The sequence below is a fragment of the Macaca thibetana genome, chromosome 9, assembly GCF_024542745.1.
Source record: "Macaca thibetana thibetana isolate TM-01 chromosome 9, ASM2454274v1, whole genome shotgun sequence".
NCBI classification, from domain to species: domain Eukaryota; kingdom Metazoa; phylum Chordata; class Mammalia; order Primates; family Cercopithecidae; genus Macaca; species Macaca thibetana.
The window spans coordinates 92,024,506-92,036,049 of NC_065586.1; the positions used below are offsets into that span (position 1 = coordinate 92,024,506).

The 11,544-nt window shown below is 39.5% G+C and overlaps 1 protein-coding gene and 1 long non-coding RNA gene across 3 annotated transcripts in view; one reads left to right on the plus strand and one right to left on the minus strand.

The window, feature by feature from the left end:
• Nucleotides 1–1,629, plus strand: part of CC2D2B (coiled-coil and C2 domain containing 2B) — a 344,324-nt gene extending 342,695 nt beyond the window's left edge. Inside the window, 1 exon segment of the mRNA XM_050802958.1 lies at nt 113–1,629. Within this exon segment, the coding sequence (XP_050658915.1) occupies nt 113–301 (189 nt within the window). The 3' untranslated portion in view covers nt 302–1,629.
• The window catches only part of LOC126962110 (uncharacterized), a 67,662-nt gene that overhangs the window by 12,167 nt on the left and 43,951 nt on the right, over nt 1–11,544 (minus strand). Inside the window, exon 3 of one of the 2 annotated variants that reach the window (XR_007728595.1) lies at nt 11,245–11,387. The exons of the other annotated variant lie outside the window; for it this stretch is intronic. This is a non-coding gene — a long non-coding RNA (uncharacterized LOC126962110). The remainder of the gene's footprint in view (nt 1–11,244; nt 11,388–11,544) is intronic. 2 annotated transcript variants of the gene reach the window in all.

Genomic DNA, 11,544 nt, shown 5'->3' on the forward strand with positions numbered 1-11,544 from the left:
TAGTATTTTATGAGTACTATTTCTTTGAGGTTTTTGTGATCTTTTTGCATACAGTAATTCCAGATTACCCAGTTGTAATGTGGGTTTATGTGCTGTTCTGTTTTTGATCCAGGTCACGGGATTTCCCATCCAGATGCCATACACTGATGTACAGTCAATTATTGATGCTGTTTATCAAACTGGAATCCACTCTGCTGAATTTCCCCAGACAGAGTTCGCTTTAGCTGTATTCATTCACCCATACCCAAACAACATATTATCTGTGTGGGTCTATTTGGCTTCCTTAGTTCCACATCAATGAAAAGGAAGCAGAGCAAAGTAAAAGATTGTACTATAGGCCTCTAATACCAACAAAAACTTTTCTGGTACCTTGAGATTTTGCTGTTTATTCTCAAGTCCAGCTAAGTGCTGGGCCCAATTTTTTATTCACTTACAGAGTTGGCCACTATGGAGACTCGCAACCCTGAGTGAGTCTTTGAGGAGGAGTCTAGATGAACTTCTCACCAGAGGCCTCTCCAGGAGGACCTTTGGATAGTCTGGCTGTCTTGGGTCACTGTCTGCAGTAGGTCTTATTCTGGGAAAGAAGCAATTTTGGCCTCTTCTCCTAAGGCCAATGTTTTTCAAATTGTAGAATTCACACCATCTCCATTTGAATCATCTGGAGAGCCTTGTTGAAAATGCAGATTACTAGATCCCACTCAAGACCGGCTGAATCAGCACCTCCGGGAGTGAAGCTACAGAACCTGCATTATTTTCAACAAGCCCCCCAGATAATTCTGATGCACTGTTATGAGGGAGAGCCCAGCCTTATAGAATGTTTTCAGTACTAAACTAAGGCTGGTACGTTTGATGCTGGGTCTGATACAATTCAAGATGGAAGCTGCTTAAGTGGAAAACTGAAGTCATTGCCTCTCGTGAATAAAATGCTTATTTCACTGGTAAAGAAAAAAAAAGAAAATCTACCATGTTGGGCTGATGTTGGCTTCTAGAAACTTCTCAAAAGTTTGCACTTGGGATGCTACTGACATGAAATTCTTACAGCTCCAAGTATTTGGAAGGAACTCCCAGGAAACTCTAATCTAATTTCTCCCAATTCTGTGAGGGAGGAAATGGTCTTGACAAATCTCAGGACTCCTTTTTTCCTTAGTGAGCAGCCCCCAACTCTGCCTCTGGCACTTTTTGCTGCCTTGCTTTCTTAGTAGTGGCTTATCTAGATCCTAAGAGCCCCTCAAGAAAGACTGGACAGGTCTAAGTAGGAAGCACTATACTTTCTTCTAGTTGATTGTTTTGTCCTTCATTAAAAGAAATGTATTTATATAATTTCCTTACATATGACAAAACAACTTGTCAAAAAGAAATAATCAAGGAATATGGATTTCCAAAGGTTGACCAGAGCAGTTTTGTATGAGGTAAAGATAAGAGAACATTCACCTCTCCCATTGCAGAACCACTGAGGTTTCTTGGTTCACTCGCACAAGCAGAGAGCAGAGACCCCAAATTTATCTGCAGGGAATACCCAATCTATATCTGTTTCCTAAATGTGCATGGGCTGGTGCCAGAAAAGCCTCACTTATTTGTGGTGATGTTAGTCTTGGACCAAGCTTGAGATTACTAGAAGAGGCAAAATAGGGACATGAGTGAAGGAATGTTTTTTTCTCCCAGGTTAAAACCTAACTGTATGTATCTTGTGGCATGCATAAGAAAACTGATCAGAATTTTTACTTTTATTTGAATGTTTTTGTTTAAATTTAATGTGAAGTTTTATTATTAAACAAGTCCCCCACTTTGATTGATTTAGCACAAAATGATGCTGATGGAAAGATGAGGACGCCAAAGACAGGCTGAATTCATACAACTCATTTCTGTACAGCTTTTAATATTTACATAGCTATTTTATTAGTTGTTCATGGTTTTTAGAATTGATAGGCTGCTTAAGAGTAGGGTAGCAAGTGTTCATAGGAAAGCATGGAGGACCTTTCTATATTGTATCCTTTTTACATGTGTGTTACTTTTACAATTAAATTTTTTCCTGAAAATCATGAAATTATCTGTAATGAATCTTTTTTTCATTAAAACGTTTCAAAATACATGATTTTAAGTGGAATGTATAATTGCAAAGTTCTATATATCATTCCATAACTAACTACAGGGCACCCGTTACATGCCAGATACTGTGTATTATCTATTTAATAATGTGCTGGAGCACAGTGATGAAAAGACAAAGACTCTACCGGTGTGAGGCTGACATGTTTAAAGGGGAAACAAACCACAGCAAGTAAGTGAGAAGAGTTCAGGGTGTGATGAGTAGTCTAAAGGAAACAAATAGGATAGGATGATAGAGAAGGACTTTGGTGGGGATGAAGGGTGTAAGCAGAGCAGTCAGGGAAGGCCTAAGGAGGTAACATTTAAGCTGATATTTTTTAAATGATTTAACATTAGAATTGCATTCAGTTGCATGTAACAGAAACCTAACCACAGTAGCTTAACCAAACAGGGATTATTTTTCACACATCTGCAAGTCCAGAGGAGGCAGCCCAAGTTTGGTGCAAGAGGCCTACTAACTTCATCCAATTGCTTTGCCATCTCTAAAGAGACTTCTATTTTCTAGCCCAGTGGCTTTCAAATTTCAGCAGGTATAAAACTCACCTGAAGGGCTTGTTGAAACACAGATTGCTGGGCCCCACCCCCAGGGTTTCTGATTCAGTGGGTCTAGGGTGATGTCTGATAATTTGCATATGTAAGTTCCCTGGTGATGCTGAGACGGCTGATCTGGGGAGCACACTTTGAGAACCTCAGTTCTAGCTTCACAACCATTTTCATGGCTTAAAAATGCAGAAAAGGAAGGGGAAGACAGAGGATGCCAACTGGTTCCATTCTTTTAAGAAAGCTTACCAAGAAGCCATGCCGGTAACTTCTACTTACACCCCTTTGGCCAGAACTGTATCACTCCTAGTCATAAGGGAGCCTGGGAGATCAAGAATTTTAAATGGACATATTGCTCTCCCAACTAAAGTCAGTATCCTATTGGTAAGGAAGAAGGAGAGGGTGGCTGTTGGGTAGGCAAATCACAGAGTCTGCCACAGATGAGAGGAAGCCAGTCATGCAAAGACCAGTGGCAAAACGCATTTGAGGTAGAGGGAACTGTGACTGTGAAGTCCTTCAGTCCAGAAAGAGACGCCTGGGGAGGGGAGAGTAAGTAGCACATAAGTCTGGAGAGGTAGATAGGACCAGATCACGTAGGTCTTGGTAAAGAGTTTGGATTTTATTTACAGTGCAATAGGAAATCATTGAAAAGTTTTAAGCAACTGAAATAATATTTTTCTCTTTTATATTTGAAATTACTTTTAAAACTATTTTTTACAGATACTCATTATTTTATTTAAGTGCATAAATGTCATGTTTTTTGAAATGCAGGTTTTATTTTTCTTTCCTGGTTTTCGCTTGGGTCCCTGTCCACTGCTCTTCTCTCCCCCACCCACATTGTTCACTTCTTCTACCTTCTTAGCAACCATGTTGTATGTATATTTTCACTTCACCAACATTCTCAAACATTCATATGCCAACACACACACATATGCACATATATGCATCTGTCTTAGAAAAATGAAATGACACGATGTATGTTTTTCTGTATATTGTTTTTTTCCTTCAAAAATAATACAACCCCTCCAAGTGAACTATTCATGTTTCCTAAAGGATGCATAACATTCTACAGTGTGGGCAGGACCACTGCATACACTTAAGGAGGTTATGCACCACATGACTCAAAAGTTTATGTGCATGGACCCCTAGAGTTGTGTAGTATGTAGAAACCTTTGTTGTAAATGTTATTTATTATAGCTTTTTCAACCATTCCCCTACTGATGGGAGTTTCTTTTGGTCCACTTGGTTGACATGTTTATTTTTCCTATATCCTTGCTACTTTTGTGTCTATGAGTTCTATTACTGAAAGAGGAGTGTGAAGTTGCCAACTGTAATTCTGAGTTTCTCCATTTCTTTTTTTTTTTTGAGAAGGAGTCTCACTCTGCCGCTCAGGCTGGAGTTCAGTGGCACAATCTCAACTCACTGCAATCTCCACCTCCCAGGTTTAAGCAATTCTCCTGCCTCAGCCTCCTAAGTGGCTGGGATTACAGGCGTCTGCCACAATGCCTGGCTAATTTTTGTACTTTTAGTAGAGATGAGGTTTCGCCATGTTGGCCAGGGAGTTTATTTCTTCTTTCAGTTTTGTTAGTTTTTGTTTCATGTATTTTAAGTTCTATTGTTAGATAGACACACATTTAGGATTTATGTCTCCTTAATAAATTAACTTTTATCATTACACAATATCCCTCTTTAGTCTTAGTAATTTTCTTTGCTCTGAAGTCTGTTTTGTCTGATGTTAATGTAGCTACTCCACCTTTGTTTTGATTAGGGTTTATGTGTTATATATATTTTCATTTTTTATTTTTAACATACCTATATAACATTTGAAATGAGTTTCTTGTAGACAGCATATACCTGAGTTATGGTTTTTTGTTTGTTTGTTTGTTTGTTTTTTGAGATGGAGTCTCGCTCTGTTGCCAGGCTGGAGTGCAGTGGCGCAATTTCAGCTCACTGCAACCTCCGACTCCTGGGTTCAAGCAATTCTCCTGCCTCAGCCTCCTGAGTACCTGGGATTACTGGTGTGCACCACCATGCCCAGCTAATTGTTTGTATTTTTAGTAGAGATGGGGTTTCACCATGTTGGCCAGGATGCTCTCAATCTCCCGACATCATGATCCATCCACCTCGGCCTCCCAAAGTGCTGGGATTACAGGCGTGAGCCACCGCACCCGGACTATGGTACTTTTTATACCCTCTAATAATCTCTTTTTTAATTGGTGTGTTTACACTTAATGTAATTATTGGTATGTTTGGACTTAGGTCTATCATTTCATTATTTGCATTTCATTTGCTGTTTCAATTCCACTGTTTTCCTCTTTCCTGCTTTCTCAGGTTATTTGAACATTTCTTAGTATTTCATTTTAATGTATATATTATATTTTTGATTATGTGTTTTTGTATATATATTTTTAAGTTTTCCTAGGGATTATCCTAATACACATTTAACTTTTCACAGCCTACACAGAATCTACTTTTTACCACTTTTAAGTGGAATGTAGAAATCTTACCACATATTCTTTTGTTCTTCTGCTTTTATGGTATAATTGTCTAATATATTTTATCTGTTGAAGTATATGCTGAAAACACTAGAAGACAATGTTCATGTGTTTGCTTTTAACCATCAAATGTATTTTAAAGAACTCAGTGGAAAAGAATGTTTACCCAGACATTTATCACTCTGTTGTTCTTCCTTCATTCCTGATGTGCCAAGTTTCCTTCTGGTATTATTTCCCTTCTGTTTAAAAAATGTCCTTTCGCAATTCTTTTAGAGCAGGTTTACTGACAACAAATCTTTGTTTTCTTTCATCTGCGAATGTCTTTAATTTCATTTCTGAATGATATTTTTGCAGGATATAGAATTCTGGGCCTGACAGTTCTTTTCTCTCAGGACCTAAAAAAAAAGCTCAACCTTTATTTTAGATTAAGGGGGTATTTGTATAGGTTTGTTACATGGATATATTGAATGATGCTGAGGTTTGAGATATGAATGAGCCCATCACTCAGGTAGTGAGGATAGTAACCAACAGTTTTTCAGTCTTTCCCGCTTCTCTCCCTCCCTGCTGTAGTAGTACCCAGTGTCTATTGTTGCCATCTTTATGTCCATGAGTACCCAATGTTTTGCTCCCACTTGCGAGAATATGTGATATTTGATTTTCTGTTCCTGCATTAATTCACTTAGGATAATGGTCTCCAGCTGCAACCATGTTGCTGCAGAGGACATGATTTCCTTCTTTTCTGTGGCACCTCAGCATTTAAAAAATTTTGTTCTACTTCTCTCTGGTCCTCTTGGTTTCTGGTGAGAGATCCATCATACGTTGAATTTTTCATTTTTCCCCTATAATGTTTTGTTTCTCTCTGGTTGTTTACAATTTTTCTTTTTCTCTAGTTTTTAGCCGGTTTTTGTGTGTGTGTTTTTGTTTTTGAGACAGAGTCTTGCTCTGTCACCCAGGATGGAGTGCAATGGCTTAATCTCGGCTCAGTGCAACCTCCACCTCCTAGGTTCCAGCAATTCTCCTGCCTCAGCCTCCCAAGTAGCTGGGATAACAGGTGAGCCTCACCATGCCCAGCTACTTTTTGTATTTTTAGTAGAGATGGGGTTTCACCATGCTGTCCAGGCTGGTCTCAAACTCCTGGCCTCAAGTGATCCACCTGCCTTGGCCTCCTAAAGTGCTGGGATTACAGGTGTGAGCAACTGCACCCAGCCTAGTTTTTAGCAGTTTTATCATGTATGTGGGTATAGATTTCTTTGAGCTTATCCTTGTTAGCATCAATCACCTGAGTTTCTGAATGTGTTTTTGTCTTTTCTCAAATTAGAGGAATTTTCAGGCATTATTCTCCCAAATATTTCTGTACCATATTCTTTCTCCTTTCCTTCGGAGACTCCAACGACATAAGCATTAGACCACTGGGTACTATCACACAGGTCTCCAAGTCTCTGTTCATTTGCTTCCATCTTTTTTTTTTCAGATTGTACTATTTCTATTGATCTACCTTGAGGTTCACCGACTACTCTGACATCTCCATTCTCCTAATGAGCCCATCCAGTGAGTGTTTTTAAGTTTTGTGGTTTTTTCTATCTTTTTAGTTATAAATTTTCCATTTCATTATTCTTTATGTATTCTATTTATTTGCTGAAACTTCCTATCTTTCCATTCATTTCAAGGAAGTTTTCTCTTCTTGGAGCATTACTATAATAGCTATTTTAAAGTCTTGTCAAATAATTCTCTGTCATCTTAGTGTTGGTGTCTGTTGATTGTCTCTCCCATGAGAATTGAGATTTGTTTTTGTTCTTCGTAGGCTGAGTAATTTGGGTTGTGTCCAGGGCAATTTGAATATGCTATATGTTAGGAGATTTGTGTCTTACTTAAATCTTTTGGAGAGTATTGATGTTTTTTGTTGTACCCAGGAATCAATCTGGTTGACTTTAGGCTGCAAGTTCTGGCTAGCCTTCTGTGGGTTGTGGTTTTGATGTCAGGTCCATTTTCAAAGTCTTTCAGTGCTACTCAGATCTGTCACATGTGTGTGCTGCTTAGTGGCCAGCCAGTGCTCTGAGCAGTTCTCAGAGTTTTTAGTCTTTTCAGAGTGTATCTATGCATGCACAACTCAGAGGTAAGCCCAGTTGTTCATAAGCACTTTGTGGGATCATTTTCCAAAGCTGCTCCTCCCTCTCCACAGTCTCCCCAGTACTTTTCAGTTTCCTGGGCCTCCCTTTTTCAGTTCTCCAGCCATAAAATTGTGGTTTTTAGTTACACCTCTTTGCCCACACTTCCCATTATTGTACCTCTATCCAGAGTAAGGCAGTGGGAAGACAAAGGAAAACAAACAACCACAGCTGTTCTGATCAGATAAGAGGCTTTCCTTTCCTAAGTTCTAGGCACCTGTGGGCCCCTATGACCACTGTTGTGGCTACCACCAATCTGCTGAAGATTGCCTGGGGGCTACAGCAGGAGAGAGAGGAAAGAAAGAAAGAGAGAGAGAGAAAGAGAGAGAGAGAGAAAGAGAAAAAGAGAGAAAGACAGAAAGAGAGAAAGAAACAAAGAACGAATGAACAAATGGGAATTGCCTCACTCTGAGCATTGGGAGACTCCTTTGCTGTTCCTCATAACAAAAGGGATTCTCCTAGGGCTCTCTCTTTCTGTGCCCAGGTGCCCATTTCTAGATTTCAGGCTTCCTGAATCCAGGCTGGGGGATCCTGGAGGAAGAAGGGGTAACTCACCACCAGTTTGGTGATATTTCAAATTAAGGTATTCTTCCCCAGTTGCCTGCTACTATTTACTTTACATTGTCTTCAAATAGTTGCTCATGCAGTCTGTCCAGATTTTATAGTTACATTCAGTGGGAGAGACAGGATGAAGCTGGCTTAATCCATTGTGTTAGCATTCTCCAGAGAAACAGAACCTACAGAATGTGCATGTGCATATGTGTGTATTTACCTATCTATCTGCATATATTATGTGTGTATATGTGTATATGCATATACACAGAGAGATATAGACATATAAACTAAGGAATTATATCTATATCTATAGTTATATATCTATATCTTACATGATCATAAAGGCTGAGGAGTCCCAAGATCTGCTGTCAGGAGCTGGAGACCAGGAGAGTTGACAGGTAGTTCCAGTCTGAAAACCCATAGGCTCAAGATGCAAGAAGAGCTGATGTTTCAGTTTGAGTCTGAAGGCCAGGAAAGACCTATATCCCGGCTCAAATAAGTTGGGCAGCAGGAATTCTCTCTTCCTCAACAAAGGGTCAACCTTTTTATTCTTTTCAGGCCTTAAACTGATTGGCTGAGGACCACTCACATTAGGGAGGGCAATCCACTTTACTTACTCTATGATTCAAATGTTAATCACATCCAAAAACACCCTCGCAGACACATCCAGAATAGTATTTGACCAAATATCTGGCACCCAATCTTGGCCCAATCAAGTTGACACATAAAATTAATCATCGCATCCATCTTATCCAGAAATAGAATCTTATATAGCATTTTAAGATTTGGAATATTTTTTGTAAATTACAGATTACAAATATCTGTAGATTACAAATACCTGAAACAAATTTTTTATAAAGCAGACTTAAAAACTATCCTTAACATTCTTCAACATGCTAAAACAGTTTGGAAATGTGATCTAGGAACTCTTAACTATCAAGCTCAGATGTGATTTATCTTTTTATGACCACTCCAACTACTAGGTGATGAATATTTTCAAGAACAGGAGTAGTTGCAATAAAACCAGTGAAGAGACTACTGTACAAGTCCAACTGAGAGATGGTAGATATGAATAGTAGTTGCAACAAGTTGACTACTACAAATAGCAACAAATCAAGAAACGAGAACCAGAGCCCAGGGATTTTGGCTCCCAGGCCTTTGCATCCAGTAGAATATGATGCTGCCATTAAAAGGAATCCTGGATGTCCTGTTATGGAAAGTTCGCCGGAATATTCTGCATGACAAAATCTAGGTACACAACAGAGCATGTGACACACTACCATTTGTACACAAAATGAGGCAAGGGAGTTTTATATATATATATGCATGGGTATAAATACCTGGATATCCCTGGAAGGCTACAAAAGAGTAATGGTGTCGCCTCTGGAAAAAACTGGGATCGGGGAGGAAAAGAGACTTGCTAGTCACTGTATACAGTATTCTATGGCTTGAAATCTACCTTTTTCATGCATTCATTTAAAAAACCTAAACAATTAAAAATCAGTGCTTTTCCACTGTCTAAAGTTCCTTGAGTTACAGAAGCTTTCCAGAGAATCTAGTCCCACCTCATCTCTTGTCAAATCTACCTGTGCCTTACGCTGCAGTCACAATATACTCTGCAGTTTCCCTATTCTGCCCTTTATATAGATGTTCTGCCTTTTTACTTCCATTCTTTCATACCGTTGGTAATCAGTGCTTCCTTGACTTAGAACATCTTTCCTATCTCTTCACTCCAGACAGTGGCCTCTATTTTCACTCCAAACACGCCTTCACTTTAGAGTCTTTGCATGTACTGTTCCCTCAGCCTGATATGTGCCTACTGCCTCACTTCCCCTTTACAGTCTTTGCGTGTACCGTTCCCTCAGCCTGATATGTGCCTACTCCCTCACTTCTCTCAGGCCTTTGCATGTACCATTCCCTCAGTCTGATATGTGCCTACTCCCTCACTTCCCTCAGGCCTTTGCATGCCTTACCTTATCATGAAACAAAGTCCACCCATGGTCACTTTCTTTTTTTTTTTTTTTTTTTTGAGACAGAGTCTGGCGCTGTCACCCAGGCTGGAGTACAGTGGTGCGATCTCAGCTCACTGCAACCTCTGCCTCCTGGGCTCAAGCGATTCTTCTGCCTCAGCCTCCTGAGTAGCTGGGATTATAGGTGCCCACCACCACACTCGGCTAATATTTGTATTTTTAGTAGAGATGGGGTTTCACCATATTGGCCAGGTTGGTCTCGAACTCCTGACCTTAGGTAATCTGGCCTCAGCCTTCCAAAGTGATGGGATTACAGGCGTGAGCCACCACACTCAGGTCACCCATGGTCACTTTCTAGCCTTTTTTTCTGTTTTTCTTCACATCACTTGTCACCATGTGATATGTTTTTTTGTTGTTGTTCATTCTCTCTCTCTTCCTAGTGGAATAAAAACTCTATGAGAGCAGAGATTTTATTTAGGAGTTAAGTAAATACCTTATTGTGTCCACCTTGCTCTAAAGGAATTAAAGAAATCATAATAAGCCTGAACTTTGCATTTTAAGGATTTACAATCTAAGACACACTAGGGCAAAACATATGTGTAAAATGAACATTAATCCATAAAAGGAAATGGACATTGAAGTCTTCTCATCACAAGGCAAGTCCAGAAAATAATAATGATTTCTGAACAAATATATCCCAGTGAACAATATTTTCAAAGTAGAAACCATAAACACAGTCTACTTCTTATACTAACGATTATAGTCTGTGCCCCATTTTTCTGAAAGTATTCTTACATAGGCCCTGGACGGTTAAGTCATTTAGAAACCAAATTATTATAAAGTTGTTTAATAGTCATGAAATGGAACCCAAGGAGGTAGATATTATTTAAATGCCACTAAAAACAGCATGAAACTTTTAGCCTGATGTGTCTACCTTCACTCTAGAGGACCCCTGCAACTGAGAGACAGGCCAGGACAGCCTTCTCCCTGGACTATGTCAGGTTAGGCTGGGATCTGCCACCTTCAGCTCCTGAGTTTCCCTTTTCTTGCCTTTGGTTCCTGCGGGCCTGCTCTCCTGGGTATAAGCATCGTCTATGGATAGGGTACGGCTCATATATATGTCTGCTGATAATCTTCAAATGGATGAAGATGCCACCCAGAATCACGTAACATGTATTAATCACTTTGTAGTAGTTCTTTATCATCATGTATCTTTTTGGACAAAGGATTCAAAGTAAAAGGGGTGAAGTTTTTAAAATATTTACGCTTTACTATTAAGAGATTGATCTACAGTCTCAGAAAAGTGGGCAGTCTCACTGTCCTAGGGTTACCATCCACCTCTTTTGTGATAATCCACCAGAGGTTAAAATAGAATTGATTAGGTTTCTTCTAATCACATTTCAGCCCCCATATCACCTCAATTGACGTCGGAGTGTTCTCACAGTTGTGCAGTTTCCTGATTTACGAGCACAGATGGTTAATTACATCCACCATGGGTTTGACAAGCAAGGTTACTAGAAGTAATCTTAAATCGCTTCATTCAAAGCTCTTGGGAATCCCTACAGCAACGAAAATAAGGAGGGGGAAGAGATTAATTAGATTTCTAGAAGAAAGGCGGAGTTTGAGGTGGAACTTAAAAAGAGAGAATTTCATAGGAAAAAAAAAAAAAACGCTTCAGGGGCTGCAGAAACAGCTAAAGCACATTTAGAGGGCCTG